The 16,741-nt window shown below is 42.7% G+C and overlaps 1 protein-coding gene across 2 annotated transcripts in view; it reads right to left on the bottom strand.

Moving 5' to 3' along the window:
* LOC143290510 (uncharacterized) overlaps nucleotides 1–16,741 on the bottom strand; it is a 38,268-nt gene continuing 21,527 nt past the window's right edge. The window contains exons 8-15 of one of the 2 annotated variants that reach the window (XM_076600016.1): nucleotides 15,835–15,994; nucleotides 12,930–13,063; nucleotides 12,524–12,652; nucleotides 9,127–9,462; nucleotides 6,846–7,148; nucleotides 4,928–5,044; nucleotides 1,626–1,826; nucleotides 1–579 (exon numbers count right to left, since the gene is read on the bottom strand). In XM_076600016.1, the coding sequence (XP_076456131.1) occupies nucleotides 398–579; nucleotides 1,626–1,826; nucleotides 4,928–5,044; nucleotides 6,846–7,148; nucleotides 9,127–9,462; nucleotides 12,524–12,652; nucleotides 12,930–13,063; nucleotides 15,835–15,994 (1,562 nt within the window). In that variant the 3' untranslated portion in view covers nucleotides 1–397. The remainder of the gene's footprint in view (nucleotides 580–1,625; nucleotides 1,827–4,927; nucleotides 5,045–6,845; nucleotides 7,149–9,126; nucleotides 9,463–12,523; nucleotides 12,653–12,929; nucleotides 13,064–15,834; nucleotides 15,995–16,741) is intronic. The other variant, XM_076600017.1, reaches the window with a different exon arrangement.

The raw sequence follows: 16,741 nt of genomic DNA, 5'->3' as shown, positions 1-16,741 counted from the left end.
GTTCGACTAATGATAAACATCAAAACAAAACAAATCAAAAACATCAACTGTGTCCATGTTTGACAGCAACCAGCCAGTCAGAATGACACTTTTTTTTTCTTTATTTCATTTTGTTTTTAGCAAAGAATATTGAAGCACTGAAAAATAGAGAGTGATGAACTGCGTGATTTTCAATCGTGTTCTACATTATACAGATGAGCTACAAGACATGAATTGACTGACAAAATGCAGAAATGCTTTGAAATACTGCATGTGTGTACATGAAAGACTGACTCAGATACACGTACACACGGAAGCTGGAAGCTGTGTCAAGCAAGACGTTGGGAAGTAATAGTGCGCGGCTCACCCAGTGCGAGCTAGGAAGAAGGTGCCAACGGCCAGTGATACTGAAGCGTTTCTAATACATGGTGCTATTGAGGCCCATCGAAGTGGTACACGAATAATCGTGAGCAGGGTTGCGCACGGCACCCAAGTAACCATCATCAGCATCCGATGCTTTATTCCATGAGCAAGGCACGGGTTTCAGTTCTGCAGGCGGTGGTTTGGGCACTGGGCTCAGGTAGTCACTGGCTCCATTATCTGCAAGCACACACACACATACACATGCACACACACACACATTCACACACCCACGCACACACACACACATACGCACACACACACACACACACACACACATACACACACACACACTTTAGAATACTTTTTCTTCTTCTTCTGCGTTCAAGGGCCACATTTCTCCCGCAACTCTTATCTACGAGTGAGGCTTATTGTGAATGCCTGATTTTAGCCCTAGCTAGCATGCTCTGATTTCCGAGGTGTGCATGCTGGGTACATTCATATTTCCATAACCCATAGAACGCTGATAAGATCTTTTTGTGCATCATTTGCATCCGTATACACAGGAAGGGCATTTAGGCACTGGTAGGTCTGCCACAATATGATATTTGGGACAGTGTGAAAATCAGAGCTGCCACTCTTAAAGCACCGAGTGATAACGGCAGCATCAAACCCAAGACCTTCATATTGAAAGCTGAACTCTTTAACCATTTGCCTTGTACACCAATTTCCTAAAAAAAACAACAACAAAAAACCCCAAAAAAACAAAAACCAAACAAAAACAAAACAAGAAACAAACAAACAATGCAATACATCTTTTGCTTTTCTACCGAAATTACTATGTCCTCTTGCAATATGACACTAACTCTGTTTCTGTGTGTCGGTCTATCTGCCTGCTTGCCTGCCTGCCTGCCTGCCTGCCTGTCTCTCTCTCTCTCTCAACCCTCCACACAGCCCGCCCTCTCAGTCCATCCACAAAGGCTTCGTCCTTTTTTTACCTTCCATCTTGCCCTCACAATCAACATCACCATCCTCGACTGTGGCACACACACACACACACACACACACTACACACACACATACACACGCCCACACACACACTACACACACACACTAAACACACACACACACGCACACACAGAGACTGAAGCGCGCGCACACACACACTCTCCCTCTCTCTCTCTCGCACACACACACACACACACAAACACACACACACAAACACACACACACACACACACACAGACTGACACACACACACACGCACACAAACACACGGTACAGACCAAGAACTGCAGCAGCCATGTCCTCCAGTGTATCGTAGTGGGCAGAGCTACGCTTGTCGTCATCTGCCTCGTCGTAGACCCTGTTTATGTAGGACTGCCTTTGAGCTGCTGGAGGCTGCTGCCTGGGAAAGACCAGGGCACAGTATCCACCGTCATCCGACTGGCCAGGCGCGCTCGGTGGCTGGTTGCAAGTTTGTCTCCCTGGAGAGAGAGAGAGAGAGAGAGACAGAGACAGAGGCAGAGACAGAGAGAAAACTCAGAACTCAAAACATTCTTTATTCAAGGATTAAAATCTTTCAACCTGTCCATGCTAATCTATATCAGTTACAATTGCACACATGTATTTGATGGAAAGAGGAGAAAGAGAGAAGAAAAAACAAAACAAAAAGAAGTCCTGCAGAGAAAGAGAGAGAGAGAGAGAGAGAGAGAGAGAGAGAGAGAGAGAGAGAGAAGAAATCAGAGCAAAATATTGCATGGATGGATAAATGAACCATTGATGACTGAAGTGAGGGAAAGGTGAAGTAAACAGATCAATCAATCAATCAGTTTATCAACTGACTAACAAACACAGAAACAAACAAAAAAAACGAGTAAAGAAATAGATAAAAAAGGTATATGAAATGAATCATTCAATATTAGTTATCTATGTATCTATCTAGATACAGAGAGTGAGAGAGAGGGAGAATGAGAGGCAGGCACTTACTACACACACACACACACACACACACACACACACACGCACGCACGCACGCACGCACAGTCTAATATCACTTAAAGTGGAAGACGTTAAAGTGGAAGACGTTAAACTGAAGACTACTACTACTACTACTACTACTACTACTACTACTACACACACACACACATTCCCGCTGTGTGTGTAGACAGACACTGAGCTAGCTATGTAGATAAACTGGCTGAGAGAACACCAGACAGATAAATCAAGAAATGCATAAATGAAACTTAACAGATACAAAAAGAATAAGTTTTGTGCATAACAGCCAACAGCTGACGCTTTTCTCAAGTCAGAAACATGCCTCTTCCGTTAAAAAATATGATAATAATAATTCACACTTGCTAAACGGTAACAACCAAAGTAACAAGAGAGGCAAGGCCTTCAAGACTCACTTGTGATGCACTTTTTTTTTAAAATCCAAGCTTTTTATGTATTGAGCATAATTTCAAAATGTAATGTTTAAGATGAGAAAGATCAGTTTAAAGCAAATTAAGTCCCCTAGCATTAATTACAGAGTAATTTCCCTTTTTTACTATCTGCACCAAAACGTTTGCAAAAATAAATAAAACTTCCATGCTTAGCAAAAGAAGTTCCTGTTTGAACAAAAAATGATAATAATGACTGCTCTTGTTGTTGGGTCAGAATATCAGATCAAAGTGCTAAGTTTAGAGAATACAAAAAATATAAATATAACCGTAAAAGCAGTTTGCATATAATTAGGCTTCATTTTATATTTTTTTGTGCCCATCCCAGAGATGCAATATTGTTTTAAACAAGATGACTGGAAAGAACTGAATTTTTCCTATTTTTATGCCTAATTTGGTGTCAACTGACAAAGTATGTGCAGAGAAAATGTCAATGTTAAAGTTTACCATGGACACACAGACACAGACAACGGAACACCGGGTTAAAACATAGACTCACTTCGTTTACACAAGTGAGTCAATAAATCAGAAGAGCTGCTGATAACAGTTCAGGGGCAGCGTTAATCTACACATGCCAGAAAAAAAAAACCCAAAACAACAACAACACCACCAAAAAACAACAAAAAAACACCCCCAAAACAAACAAACAAAAATTAAGAAAATAAAATAAAAAGAAACATATACAAACAACAACAGCAACAAAACACCAAAACATTGGTTTCCAGAAAAAAAACAAAAACAGGAACTTGTTTCAAGTCGATAATATCTTGGTCTTTTCTTTGTTTTATATTCAAGACTTCATCAGGTGTTTGTGTGATCCATATTTCCAACAGGTATTTCTGCATCATCATGTTGTGGCTAAACAGACTCGGTCCATCTATGTCTCGGAAATTACGATCTTTTGACGTTATACTCAAACCTTGGTTGAATGAAACAATCAAATGAACAAAACTTTAGGGAATATCAACATATTTTGAAACTCCGCATCACAAGTTCTAACATCAGTCAAACATTTATCAGAAACTGTGGTCTTTAGGGGCGTATTATTGGCTTCAATTTTGGGGCAAACTATCGCAGAGAGGGTTTCATTTCTTTAGATGGGCATTTACATGTTATATTCATTCAAAGTCACCGAACGTTTCAGAGAAACAGAAATAAAGGTATATCCTTTTTTCTGTCCCATCTACCACGCTACGTCGGTGGCGCTATGCCATCTTCTGCACCACACAGCCACACCAGGCTCATTCCTTTGCAGCCACAGTGCCAGCACTCCACACAGAGCTGTCAGCATGATGCCACATAACAAAGGAGACCCTGCACAGCTGCAGAGTCACTTCAGCAATATTCAGTAGCCCCTGTTCTGACTGATCATAATTATGTAGGACACCACCTACTGAGCCCCAACTGATGACAAAAATCGTTCAGCCGCAGAGTCAGAATAAGTTATTTCCTCCCCTAAAGAAGCCATAACTAAGCTCCCCCACCTTCCAGCAAATCGCTGTGACAGTCTGCCCACACTGAGGACCTTGACACCCACCCACCCACTGATGGCGTGAAAGTGGTGGGGAACGTGAAACTGATAATACCATCACAGCAAGATCTGGGACAGTTTTTCTTCAGGCTATATTCTGAGATGATGGCCGTGGATGCTGCTATCGAGAGTCCTTTGCATTTGGACATACGTAACAGCTCTGTGTTCAACGTTTGCTTTCATAATTCATTGCAGCACCAGCCAGACAGAAGGGTACAGACATCTGCAACGCTATTCAGAAAATGTGGACAACACCCCCAAAGAAACTGAACTGTGTAAACCCAGTCCTCCCATTCCTTCCCAAAGCACTCTCAGTTCTGGGTAAGCGCCACAGAGTCTCACCGTATAATGTCTCTGACTGGGGTTGTACCCTCACGTCCTCTCAGTCGTTAGTCCAACTAGAGTCTTCATCCTCCTCCTCTTCCTCACAGGTTCATTGTCTATTCACCTCAAAGAAATGCAGTCAGGCAAACAGTCACTCATTTCTAGACAGTAAGCAACAACAACAACAAAAAGAAAAGAAGAAAAAAAAGAGTGGGATTGGTGGGATAACTGAATAAAGAAAAAGGAAGCTGGTGACAAATTTAGTTTCCAACTGACAAAGAGAACTTACTTCTTTTGACAACTATACAGACAATGACGACGACGATGATCACGACGACGATAACAGCACCGACACAGCCAACTACAACTACAAGGATGTTCAGCTCTTGTTCAGTTTTTTGTGTTCCTGCTCAAACAGATGAAAGGTTCAATCAATCAACCAGTGCAAACCAAGCAGTCAGTTCATGAAAAAAGATGTGTGATACTAGATGTAAGAAGAAGCAGCGTTGACAATACTGGCTGCCATATGCCAAATAATGTAAAACCAGAGATAATAAAGATGGTGACGGACAGATAGACGGATGAATAGACAGACATCCAGCCAGATAGATAGACTGATAGATAGATAGCAAAAGAGAGAAAGAGAGAGAGAGAGAGGCGGGGGGAAAGGGGGGAGGGGGTCAGAGTGTGAGAAAGAGAGCGATGGAAGGAGATAACTTCAGTACAGTTTCAGGGAAGCATCAAAGGGTGCAGACAGGTTCATACACGCTACATCATATCTGAAAAAAAAAAAAAAAAAGAGGGTGGGATAGGTGGGGGGAGGGGTAAGCAAATGCCTGACTTAACACATAAACGCAGAACTAAAGGGCCAACAGAATGCTTCATGTTAACTTTCATTGATGACTTTTGTATGAACGTTCCTTGTCTCATCAAGATATGAATATCTTGTGGGACCTGTATCATATGTATGCATTATTTTTATCAAAAAAATCATAAACTGATGTACAACTGATCCCGTCATACAAGGAAATAAGCAATATACTAGAAAGAGACTTTTATAGGTGCTTGAATTCAAGTCTAAAACCTCGTCAGTTGACTCTCTCAGACTTCGGTCTGATTCGCAGACCAATTCTGAGTTTAGCTCTCAGACTATTATCAAATTCATTACGGACCAAGTATTGTTCTAATGTCAAGTGCATATGCTTTAGTAACCCGACAACTGAGCATATAATTTTTCACTGCAGTTTGATGAAGCCTTTTGTACACAAAAGTGTGTCTTCACAAGTGACTGAGAACGTTGATGTTTTTGACTTTTTGCATTCATTATCAGTTGTTTCATTTGTCAGTTTAACGACTTCTCTTTTACGAAGTCCTTTAAGTAATTTCCTGTAACTGTATTTAGAGTTGTTTTGTTGTTTTTTCTTCCAAATTTCACCCACATTTTTACCCTCATTTGCCTAGTTTCTCCCAACCCTCCATTCATCCACATCTCCCACCCCTTCTAACCGATAATACTCAGATGTATTCATAAATACTTTAACAAAATGTCTTCAATCACCGATATGTGTGACTGGACATTAAACAAAATTCCTCCATCCCGTCAGTGGACATTGGGTTCCTTCAAACTCCATCAGGGTGGGTTCCAGACAGCACTCCAAACACCTCTTTGTGGGGGGGTGGGGGGATGAAGACCGTGAATGTGTTTCCAGCCAGCACCAGAAGCTCGCTTTGTTCTGTTCCATGTCTTTGTTTTTTTGTTGTTTTTTTAAATCTTTTATTTGCAAATCGTCGTTGTCGTCAACATTATCACTGTTGTCTTTTTCAAACTCTTCAACATGATCTCCCACCACAGTTTTCATCAACCATCTGAATTTGATGAACGCACTTGTTCTTCCCTGTAGTCCTCTCTCTCTCTGTATGTGTGTGGAGGTGGGGGCGGAAGGGTGGGGGTGGAGTGGAGTTACTAAGCAAATCGACTAGAGTTTATGATATGAAGCACAGTGCTTGTTTCTAGTTTTTTGAGTGACTAGTACCAAGAGTGTTGCCGTGATCATACGACTTCCAACAACAAGAATGACGTAACTCTTGAGTACGAATAACGATAATGCAGCTGATGTTGCTAATGATAATAATAATGGTAACAACAACAACAATAATAATGATAATGATAATAATCATCATCATCATCATCATCATCTTCATCTTACTTTGCACTCTGAGGACTGCCGTGGCGCTCAGCTTGTACCAGTCGGTGTCTTCCCATTTCGCTGTACAGAAACATGTCTTCCCGTCATCCTCCACTGTCAGTGCAGTGATGGAGAGAAGGCTGTGCACCTCTGTCGTGCTGAAGATATCCGGGGTGGTATCTTCATGGGTGCCGCAGGTAAAGTACACCGACGTCACCAAAGGCTTGCCGCCGTGGACAGAACAGGTCATGGTCAGACTGTCTCCTTGCTGGTACACTGTGTCCTCGGAATGACCGTTGATGGTGGGAGCCTCTTGAGGGGGGTCTGTGCACAGACAGGGACATGTGGGACACAGTCAGTCAAACAGTCAAACAAAGCAGCGTGCAGTATACACCATGGTCGTGTTCAACAGTAGACTCTAAAGAGCACAGGCCTTCTGAATGACAGTAAACCTTTCAACCATAAACACGTCAGGGGCTTCTTCTTCCTCCAATCTTCAACAGTGCAGGTCTACACGTGCAGCATTGTCTGTGTTGTGAATGTGAGCCATTAGATCAAAGAGAAAATTGTATTATAGTCCAAACATATCTCCTCCAAAATTACATAAGAAACGATAAAAGATTTGATATACTCAGTGACACTACCATCTGACTCACTATGGGTTCTCTGCTGGGTCATTATGTAGTCAGATATTGAGTTTATTAATTGTTCCTAATTAATGATGAATAGAAATTCCAAAACAGTTTCATCTGGCTTCTGTGTTATATACTTGGTCAATTTTATTGAAATAACCCTCATCGTCTCTTATTAATAATTAACAGCGGTGATAGGGATTCAGAAGTTAAGACGGCTTTGTTGTATTGGTGTTGGTATTTGTGAATCTTTTGACTTGTGGTGAGGAAAATGTATTCAGAGAGGGCACACCCAACGACTACAACAAGGCTGTATGAGTGTACACCCAACAACCACAGCGGGGCATTAACAGCACACACCCAGCAACTGGAAGAGGGCTGTTAGAGCGCACACCCAGCAACTGGAAGAGGACTGTTAGAGCGCACACCCAGCAACTGGAAGAGGGCTGTTAGACAGCACACCCAGCAAAGAGGGCTGTTAGACAGCACACCCAGCAACTGGAAGAGGGCTGTTAGAGTGCACACCCAGCAACTGGAAGAGGGCTGTTAGAGCGCACACCCAGCAACTGGAAGAGGGCTGTTAGACAGCACACCCAGCAAAGAGGGGTGTTAGCACACCCAGCAACTGAAAGAGGGCTGTTAGCACACACAGCAACTGGAAGAGGGCTGTTAGAGCGCACATCCAGCAACTGGAAGAGGGCTGTTAGAGCGCACACCCAGCAACTGGAAGAGGGCTGTTAGAGAGCACACCCAGCAACTGGAAGAGGACTGTTAGAGCACACACCCAGCAACTGGAAGAGGGCTGTTAGAGAGCACACCCAGCAACTGGAAGAGGGCTGTTAGACAGCACACCCAGCAATTGGTAGAGGGCTGTTAGACAGCGCACCCAGCAACTGGAAGAGGGCTGTTAGACAGCACACCCAGCAACTGGAAGAGGGCTGTTAGAGCGCACACCCAGCAACTGGAAGAGGGCTGTTAGAGCGCACACCCAGCAACTGGAAGAGGGCTGTCAGAGCGCAAACCCAGCAACTGGAAGAGGGCTGTTAGAGCGCACACCCAGCAACTGGAAGAGTATCAGTATCAGTATCAGTAGCCCAAGGAGGCGTCACTGCGTTCGGACAAATCCATATACACTACACCACATCTGCCAAGCAGATGCCTGACCAGCAGCATAAACCAACGCGCTTAGTCAGGCCTTGAGAGTAAAAAATAATAATAAAAAATAAAAATAAAAGTTTTAAAAAAAAGAAAAGAGAAGAAAAAAAAAAAAAGAATAAAATAACAAAACAAAACAAAACAAAAAAACAAACAAACAAAAAACTGGGAGAGGGCTGTAAGAGTACACAGTAGGGCTGTATGAGTACACACCCAACAGCCACATGGGTGAAACAGATAGGTGGTTGCAAGCAATATAGTGTGCTTCATCGCATAAAAGGGGAAAAAAAGTAGTGTATTTCATATTAGGCGGTTCACAGCAAATTGACTGAACTCAACTTGCCAAGATATCAATTTGATCTTTGAGTTCTCACTCTCTTTTTCACGTCATTAATAACGTGGATAATTGGGGTGGATGGTGGGGGTTCTTATACACTGACAGACTGACAGAAAGCCACACACACACACACACACACACACACACACACACACACACACACCAGCAGTCTACTCACAGTTCAGTTCAATTTGCAGTTCACCCGACCTGATCCGGCCGTCAGAGGTCGTTATCGTGCACGTGACGATCTTCCCATCATCCTCTGCTGGACGAGGTGTGAACACGCACGTGTTACCCGTCTGTCTCGTGCAGGGCACGTTCCAGGCATAAGACGTGACGTCTACAGCCATGTTGGGGTCACAGGTCAAGGTCATCTCGCCATCTCCATTCGTTCTGAAGGGCTGTGTGTCAGCTGTGGTGACGACCACGGAAAAGGCAGTTGGTACTGATGTATCCAGTGGGGTTGTTGGCGTGGTGGTTGTTGACGTGGTTGTTGTCGTAGTGGTTGTTGTAACTGTTGTTGAAGAGGTTGAAAGATGTGTTCAGAGAGGCAGAGCGAGGTGGTGAGGAAGACAAGACAAGCCGGAATCTCTATTTTCGAGAGTTACAGATAAACAATCAGTTCATTTCAGTTCAATTACTCTTCTTCTTCTTCGTTTGTGGGCTGCAACTCTCACATTCACTCGAATGTACAAGAGTGGGCTTTTACGTGTTTGACCATTTTTACCTCGCCATTTAGGCAGCCTTACTCTGTTTTGGGGGCTGTGCATGCTGGGCATGTTCCTGTTTCCATAACCCACCAAAAGCTGACATGGATTACAGGATCTTTAACCTGAGTATTTGATCTTCTGCTTGTGCATACATACAAAGGGGGTTCAGGCACAAGCAGGTCTGCACATATGCTGACCTGGGAGATTGGAAAAATCTCCACCCTTTACTCACCAGGCGCCGTTACCAATATTCGAACCCGGGACCCTCAGATTGGAAGTCCAACGCTTTTAACCACTCAGTTATTGTGCCCGTCAGTTCAGTTACTCAAGAGACGTCACTGCGTTCGACCAAATCCATATACGCTACACCACATCTGCTAAGCAGATGCCTGACCTGCAGTGTGACCCAACGCACTTAAAAGATGAATAAATCAAAACCTTTAAACATCCAGCCCTGGCCTGAAAGAGGTACACGTGCAAGAAAGGATGTGAAACAATGCATCGTTTCCAGCCAACGCCATCGCTTATGTTACACTGAGATTACAAGGGCAGGCATCAATATGCTATTTGTGATTTACATACAAAACATGAATATCGTAGTATGATGTCACGTCTTATGTAAAGGAATGTTCGGAGCACTTTAAACAAAAGCAAACTGTTTCGCGAGTTTGCAGTCATGTACTTTTCAACAGGATATGTGACATCAATATGAATGATGATATTTTTTAAAGGAGGAGGTATTTATTTTACTCCGTTCCTCCACCATAGAAAAGGCCTGACTTAAAAAGACCACTCTAAGCGAGGATGGCTACCTTATTGACTTGTCATACTATTGAATGAAAAGCTATCTGCAATGACAGGAGCCGCAGCAGGCTTATATGTAACCATTTTGTGCAGCACTGCAGCGCATCTGTTTACTTCTGATCAGTGAAAGGATTGAAGGGGTGTAATGAGCTGCGTTTCATGAGATACAAAGATCAAATAGTGTTCTCGCCCAAGCCTAGTCAATCTCCAGTGGTTCATTATTCTGAAGACAACAGAAGTGTAAGCGTCGGGTACTGGCAAAAGAAAGGGAAACTGGTATTTCAGATTCGATATCAGATTCAATATTTTTTGCTGCAAATAATTGTAAGTCATTGTTATTGCTGATTCATCATTTGTTAGTGATTCATCTCTGATGTTTACAAAGCAGTGATAGGTCTACACGACATATGTGTTAAGCACTCAGTTGCGTTCTCCTGTTCTCACAAAATTCAGGCAAACTACAATTGTTAACGTCTTTGATTTACTTACTGATAAATTCACCCAGTCATGCACTCAACAACTCTGCCAAATCATACATAAATATACATTAAGACAGAAACTATAAAGCTAATCACAGGTGTCTCAATCTGCAGAAAACAATTATTTCGTCTTCCCACAACAAAGACGATGAACATCACCATCATCACGTGGAGGAGTAACAAAAACACCAGGACGAATACCCCTTCAAAAAGTGCAAAAATCCCCAAATACAGATGAACCTCTTTTGATACTGATCACCCGAGGGTGTGGGTTCAAATCCCGCTCCCATCTTTCTCCCAAGTTTGACTGGAAAATCAAACTGAGCGTCTAGTCATTCGGATGAGACGGTAAACCAAGGTCCCGTGTGCAGCACGCACTTGGCACACTGAAAAAGAACCCATGGCAATGAGAGTGTTGGCCTCTTGCAAAATTCCGTAGAAGAAATCCACTCTGATAGGTACACAAATATGTATGCATGCCGTCAAGGCCTGACTAAGCGCGTTGGGTCATGCTGCTGGTCAGGCATCTGCCTAGCAGATGTGGTGTAGTGTATATGATTTTGTTCGAACGCAGTGACGCCTCCTTGAGAAACTCAAACTGAATGATCACCTTCCAGACAAAATGACTTCCAGCACAGAGGTAGCATGATCACGACGACACCTCAAAACAAAGAAACAATTCGGAACACAGAACACGGAACACTGTCGGGAAAACTTGACAATTGTTCAACACCAACCTGGTATCGTCACATCATCAAACACACACACGCGCGCGCGCACGCATACACGCACACACACACGCACGCACGCACGCACACGCACACACACACACCTTCTCTGAAAGTAACGTAGCTATGCTGGTAGAGTTTTACGAACTATTGAGATTGTCATGACTTCATGACTCTACCAGTACCCTTGAGGTTAGGTCGGTACTGACGGTTGTCTATATCACGATCAGTATGACTTTCAATATCAACACAAACAAAAAGGGACACACACGTAAAGACACATTCTCTTTCTTTCTTTTTTTTTTTTCATTCATGGGCTGCAACTCCCACGTTCACTCGTATACACGCGAGTGGGCTTTTACGTGCATGACCGTTTCGACCCCACCATGTAGGCAGCCATACTCCGCTTTCGGGGGTGTGCATGCTGGGTATGTTCTTGTTTCCATAATCCACCGAACGCTGACATGGATTTCAGGATCTTTAACATGCGTATTTGATCTTTTGCTTGCGTATACATACGAATGGGGTTCAGGCACTGGCAGGTCTGCACATATGCTGACCTGGGAGATCGTAAAAATCTCCACCCTTTACCCACCAGGCGCCATCACCGTGATTCGAACCCGGGACCCTCAGACTGAAAGTCCAACGCTTTAACCACTCGGCTATTGCGCCCGTCACATTCTCTTTCAAAGTCCAAGATACCTGGAAAAATACAGTCAGTGAATATAAACCCAACATCAAGCTATCAGTAACAAAGCCAATACAATACAAAGTAATAACAGAACAAACAAAATAAAACGTAATGCGTCCGCATGAGTGGCACTTGTAAACTGAAGATTGACGAGTGGACTTACCGTCCACACAGGAGCGCTGGTCACTGGCCAGAGTCTGTCCATCAGGGCACATGCACTTGCTGCTGTTGCTTGGCAATGGTACGCAGAACGCCCCACAGCCTCCGTTGTTCTTTCCGCATCCGTTAACACCTGGACGATGTAACTACATTGTTATTGATGAAACGCGTGTGTGCGGGCATACTCACACACACACACACACACACACACACACACACACAACACGCACAGCTTAACACACACACACAGAGCTTAGCACACACACACACAGCTTAGCAAACACACACACACACACCACACACACACACACAGAGCCTAGCACACATACACACACACACACACACACACACACACACACACACACACAGAGCGTAGCACACACACACACACACACACACACACAGCTTACTGTCGTCAGAATACTGCCTGGGGTTGACGACGTGGATGTCATTGAGACGTGTATCACCCGAGGTCGTTCCGTACACCGTGACATTGGCGGTGTTGATATCAAGACGAACCAGAAAGCTCTTGACGGATGGGGGTCTGTTGAGAATGACAGCATTGGTACAATTGTGCACAGACGTCTCCTGTATGCAAACCTTATTTATTTGTTTTGTTTGTCCTGCAATTATTTCCATATGCTTCAAACTCATCTATTTCATTTATTGTTTTGTTTGTGCAAGACCAGATCTGAGAGATATGAGATGACAATACCAGAAACACTTCCTTGCTCAGATTCCCTGGAGAAGGTTTTGCCCTGGTTATCATGGCCTGCCTACAGGAGATGGCCGAACATGTCTACCTCAAAGCACAGTGAGCCTTCCATGATAACTATAGACATAGTTTTCTCCCTCCACCAACTCCGACAGAAGTGCATAGAACAAAAGATGCCCCTTTCCATCACTTTCAGGACCAAAGATCAGTTGATAAAGCGTCTTTTCCAGATTATCCCCAAGACAGGCTGTCCGCCAAAACTAAGGAATCCGGTAAAACCCTAACAACATGAAAGGAACAGCGCAGTATAACTCCTACAGGAATCCACCAAGCTTGTGTTCTTCGCCTGGCTTTATTTTCGTTGTCCATGACTGAAAGCTATATTAAAAAAAATAAAATAAAAAAAAGTGTCCATGCTGGAAATCTCTTGCCGTGATAATGTTGTCCACTGTTCCCATAGGTTTGCGAGCCTACGTGCATGTAGTGGAATCATCCTACAATAATCAATTGTGATACAAAGAAAGAAAGAAAAATAAAGTTATGGTTTTTATCAATAGTGGACATCTAGCAAGGAATACAAGTAACGTTTTTAATGGTGAACACCAGTACTTACTTGGGTTTAAAATTTAGTACAACATAAAGGTTAAAGGTTTAAATTTGGAACTGGTGTTCTTGTTATCAAGGACAGTTGGACTTGGACAGTGCTTTCTTTCTTACTGTGCATTAAGCTCCCTGACATGTTGGACAGCTACAAAGAACCGTCACTCTTGTCTGCTTTGGACCAGTCTCTGAATAGTACCCCAGGGGTGCTTCAGGGTCTCGAGTTCTCTTTGGACTGTTCTGCGCCAGGTGTCCTTCCTCTCTTGTGTCTACCTTTTAGTGCCCAGTTCAGGGTGATGTTACTTTGCTCTCTTTGCATGACATGTCCTATCCTTTTTCGACAGCCTTCTCATGATGATCGTTTTCAGTTTTGACTCACTTCTGTAAACAAAGTGAGTCTATGTTTTAACTCGGTGTTCGGTTGTCTGTGTGTGTGTGTGTGTGTCTGTGTGTCCGTGGTAAACTTTAACATTGACATTTTCTCTGCAAATACTTTGTCAGTTGACACCAAATTAGGCATAAAAATAGGAAAAATTCAGTTCTTTCCAGTCATCTTGTTTAAAACAATATTGCACCTCTGGGATGAGCACAAAAAAATAAAAAATGAAGCCTAATTATATGCAAACTACATTTACTGTTATATCTATATTTTTTGTATTATCTAAACTTGGCACTTTGATCTGATATTCTGACACAACAACAAGAGCAGTCATTATTATCAATTTTTGTTCAAACAGGAACTTCTTTTGCTAAGCATGGAAGTTTTATCTATTTTGCAAACGTTTTGGTGCAGAAGTAAAAAAGGGAAATTACTCTGTAATTAATGCTAGGGGACTTAATTTGCTTTAAACTGATCTTTCTTATCTTAAACATTACTTTTTGAAATTATTATTTGAAAATATTTTCACATGTAGTACACAGCTGGTACAGCATTCTGAATGTGATTCTGGCCTTGCTGAGATGGCTCGTGATGTCACTTCCCGCTACCCCATCGTGTCTGTACTTCTTTCTTGCGCTGGTGAAGAGTATTAAATGTTCAGAGTCATCAACTCCTTTTCCTTCTGGCTGATCACCAGGCCTATTTGGTGTGGAACTGGCTTGGCTGTGACGGGTTGTCTCCTCTTGCATGTGATGATGATTCTGAGTGACTAGACTAGAGTTAGGTCATACAGCGTTCAGAGGGGGGCTCCTCTGATATCATTTGGTATCTTCGGTTGTTGTTCACATCATCCAGTCTACGGCCACGTTCAAGAGCAGTGCCGACATCCTTGCCTCACTTCACCTGGAAACTGTGTTCGCTGTTTTCTACTTGGCATGTAAAGTTGGTGTAAAAGCTCTTGATCAGAAGGACGATCTGCCGTGGGATCTCAGATGCACAGAGTATAAGCCATAGGCGTTCCATGTGGATGCTGTCAAAAACCTTCTCGAAATCTACAAAGTAAGATAATTTCAAATAATCCCTGCAGGTCTCTCTTTAAAATGATTTTGAAAAGATTGATACTGAAGTGACAAAATAACACAACTGGACTACTTGATGTTATTTTGTCCAAGATTTTATTGTCGGCTGCAACAAGCCTAAATTATTTCAGAACGATTACTTTCTGGATAATCATTCAAATAGAAAAGTCCTTATCAAAAAAGGAAAACATAAAATATGTGCTTTTTGCTGTTTTTACTATATAAATATGATTTGAGAGGTTTTTAAACTGAACTTGTCTTTATTTAGTTGAAAGGGGCACGATAGGATATCCTTGTGCCAAGGGCTCTAACTCTAGTGCATCCCAACTGCTTTCTTAGGAACATGTAAAAATGAGTTCAGCACACACACCAGAAAACATTTACAGACAGCCTTTATCATTCCTGGGTCGGGGTGTTCGGTAGTCCCTCTGACCTTGCGGACTACAAGAATTTAATTTACATCTTTACTCGTATCCTGCAAAGTCTGGAAACATGTCTGTATTTTCTGCACTCACTATTTGTTTCCACTCACTTTCACTTACAGTGAAAACCAGTCCGTGATGTAGAGGAAGCCATGCAGAAGTGCCAGACCAAAGAAGTGATGAGAACTGGTTAGAAGCAGCAACTGACGCCGGTTCCCACCTTCCAAGTCAGACATTTCCACACGGTCCGATCCAGCGTCCACCCAGTACAGGCGGCTGTCTGGAACAAATCACATTCATTCCGGTAATATAGCTTTGAGATGTATAGAACTGTCTGAAAGGTGCCTGATTAAAAAAAGCAAAAAACAAAAAAAACAAAAAACAAAAAAAACAAACAAAAAAAAACAACCCAACTTATCTGCTGTTAGATGTAAACAGGCATTTGAAAAGTATAACACCGAGATTCATTCCAAGAAAACGTAAGCGCTTTAACGTTATACCGCTTCGAAAAGAGCCATATTGGTCACCGGTTAAGTTCCGCTGTCAGAACAAAGCCGCAGTCTTTGCACGTCGCCATTTTGACAGGGCAATTCCACCTCACCTGTGTTCGCGTTCCCTCCAGTCCTCAGGAGATAAAGAATCTTAAAATTTCAACAAAAAATAACTTAACTTATTCGACCCCACAGCTGCATGCCGGCTACAACTCCCCTGGACCAGCACTACATGCACCACTGTAGCAAAAACAGGGTGGTTTACTGTAACCAATCGCTCAGCTGGCTTCAGCTACTGCATCACACACGAGCTGTATAGCAGGTGCCTTTTTCGCAACTAACACGCCAGACTTCAATGACTCGCGCAGAATGCGTGATGCCATTCGAATTGTAAATGCAAAGCCTCTTTTTAAACAACTGCTCCTAAACATCTATTGAATCAAGTCTCTGTATTGTTTGCTGCAATATTATATTTGTTGTGCTCTCACACACACATATGTACTTTAATCAGTTAGAAGCATATTTGATTTTAGTTT

This window comes from Babylonia areolata, chromosome 15, assembly GCF_041734735.1.
Source record: "Babylonia areolata isolate BAREFJ2019XMU chromosome 15, ASM4173473v1, whole genome shotgun sequence".
NCBI classification, from domain to species: domain Eukaryota; kingdom Metazoa; phylum Mollusca; class Gastropoda; order Neogastropoda; family Buccinidae; genus Babylonia; species Babylonia areolata.
Note: the sequence above shows the minus strand (reverse complement) of the source record. Positions and strands in the feature narration are given on the sequence as shown.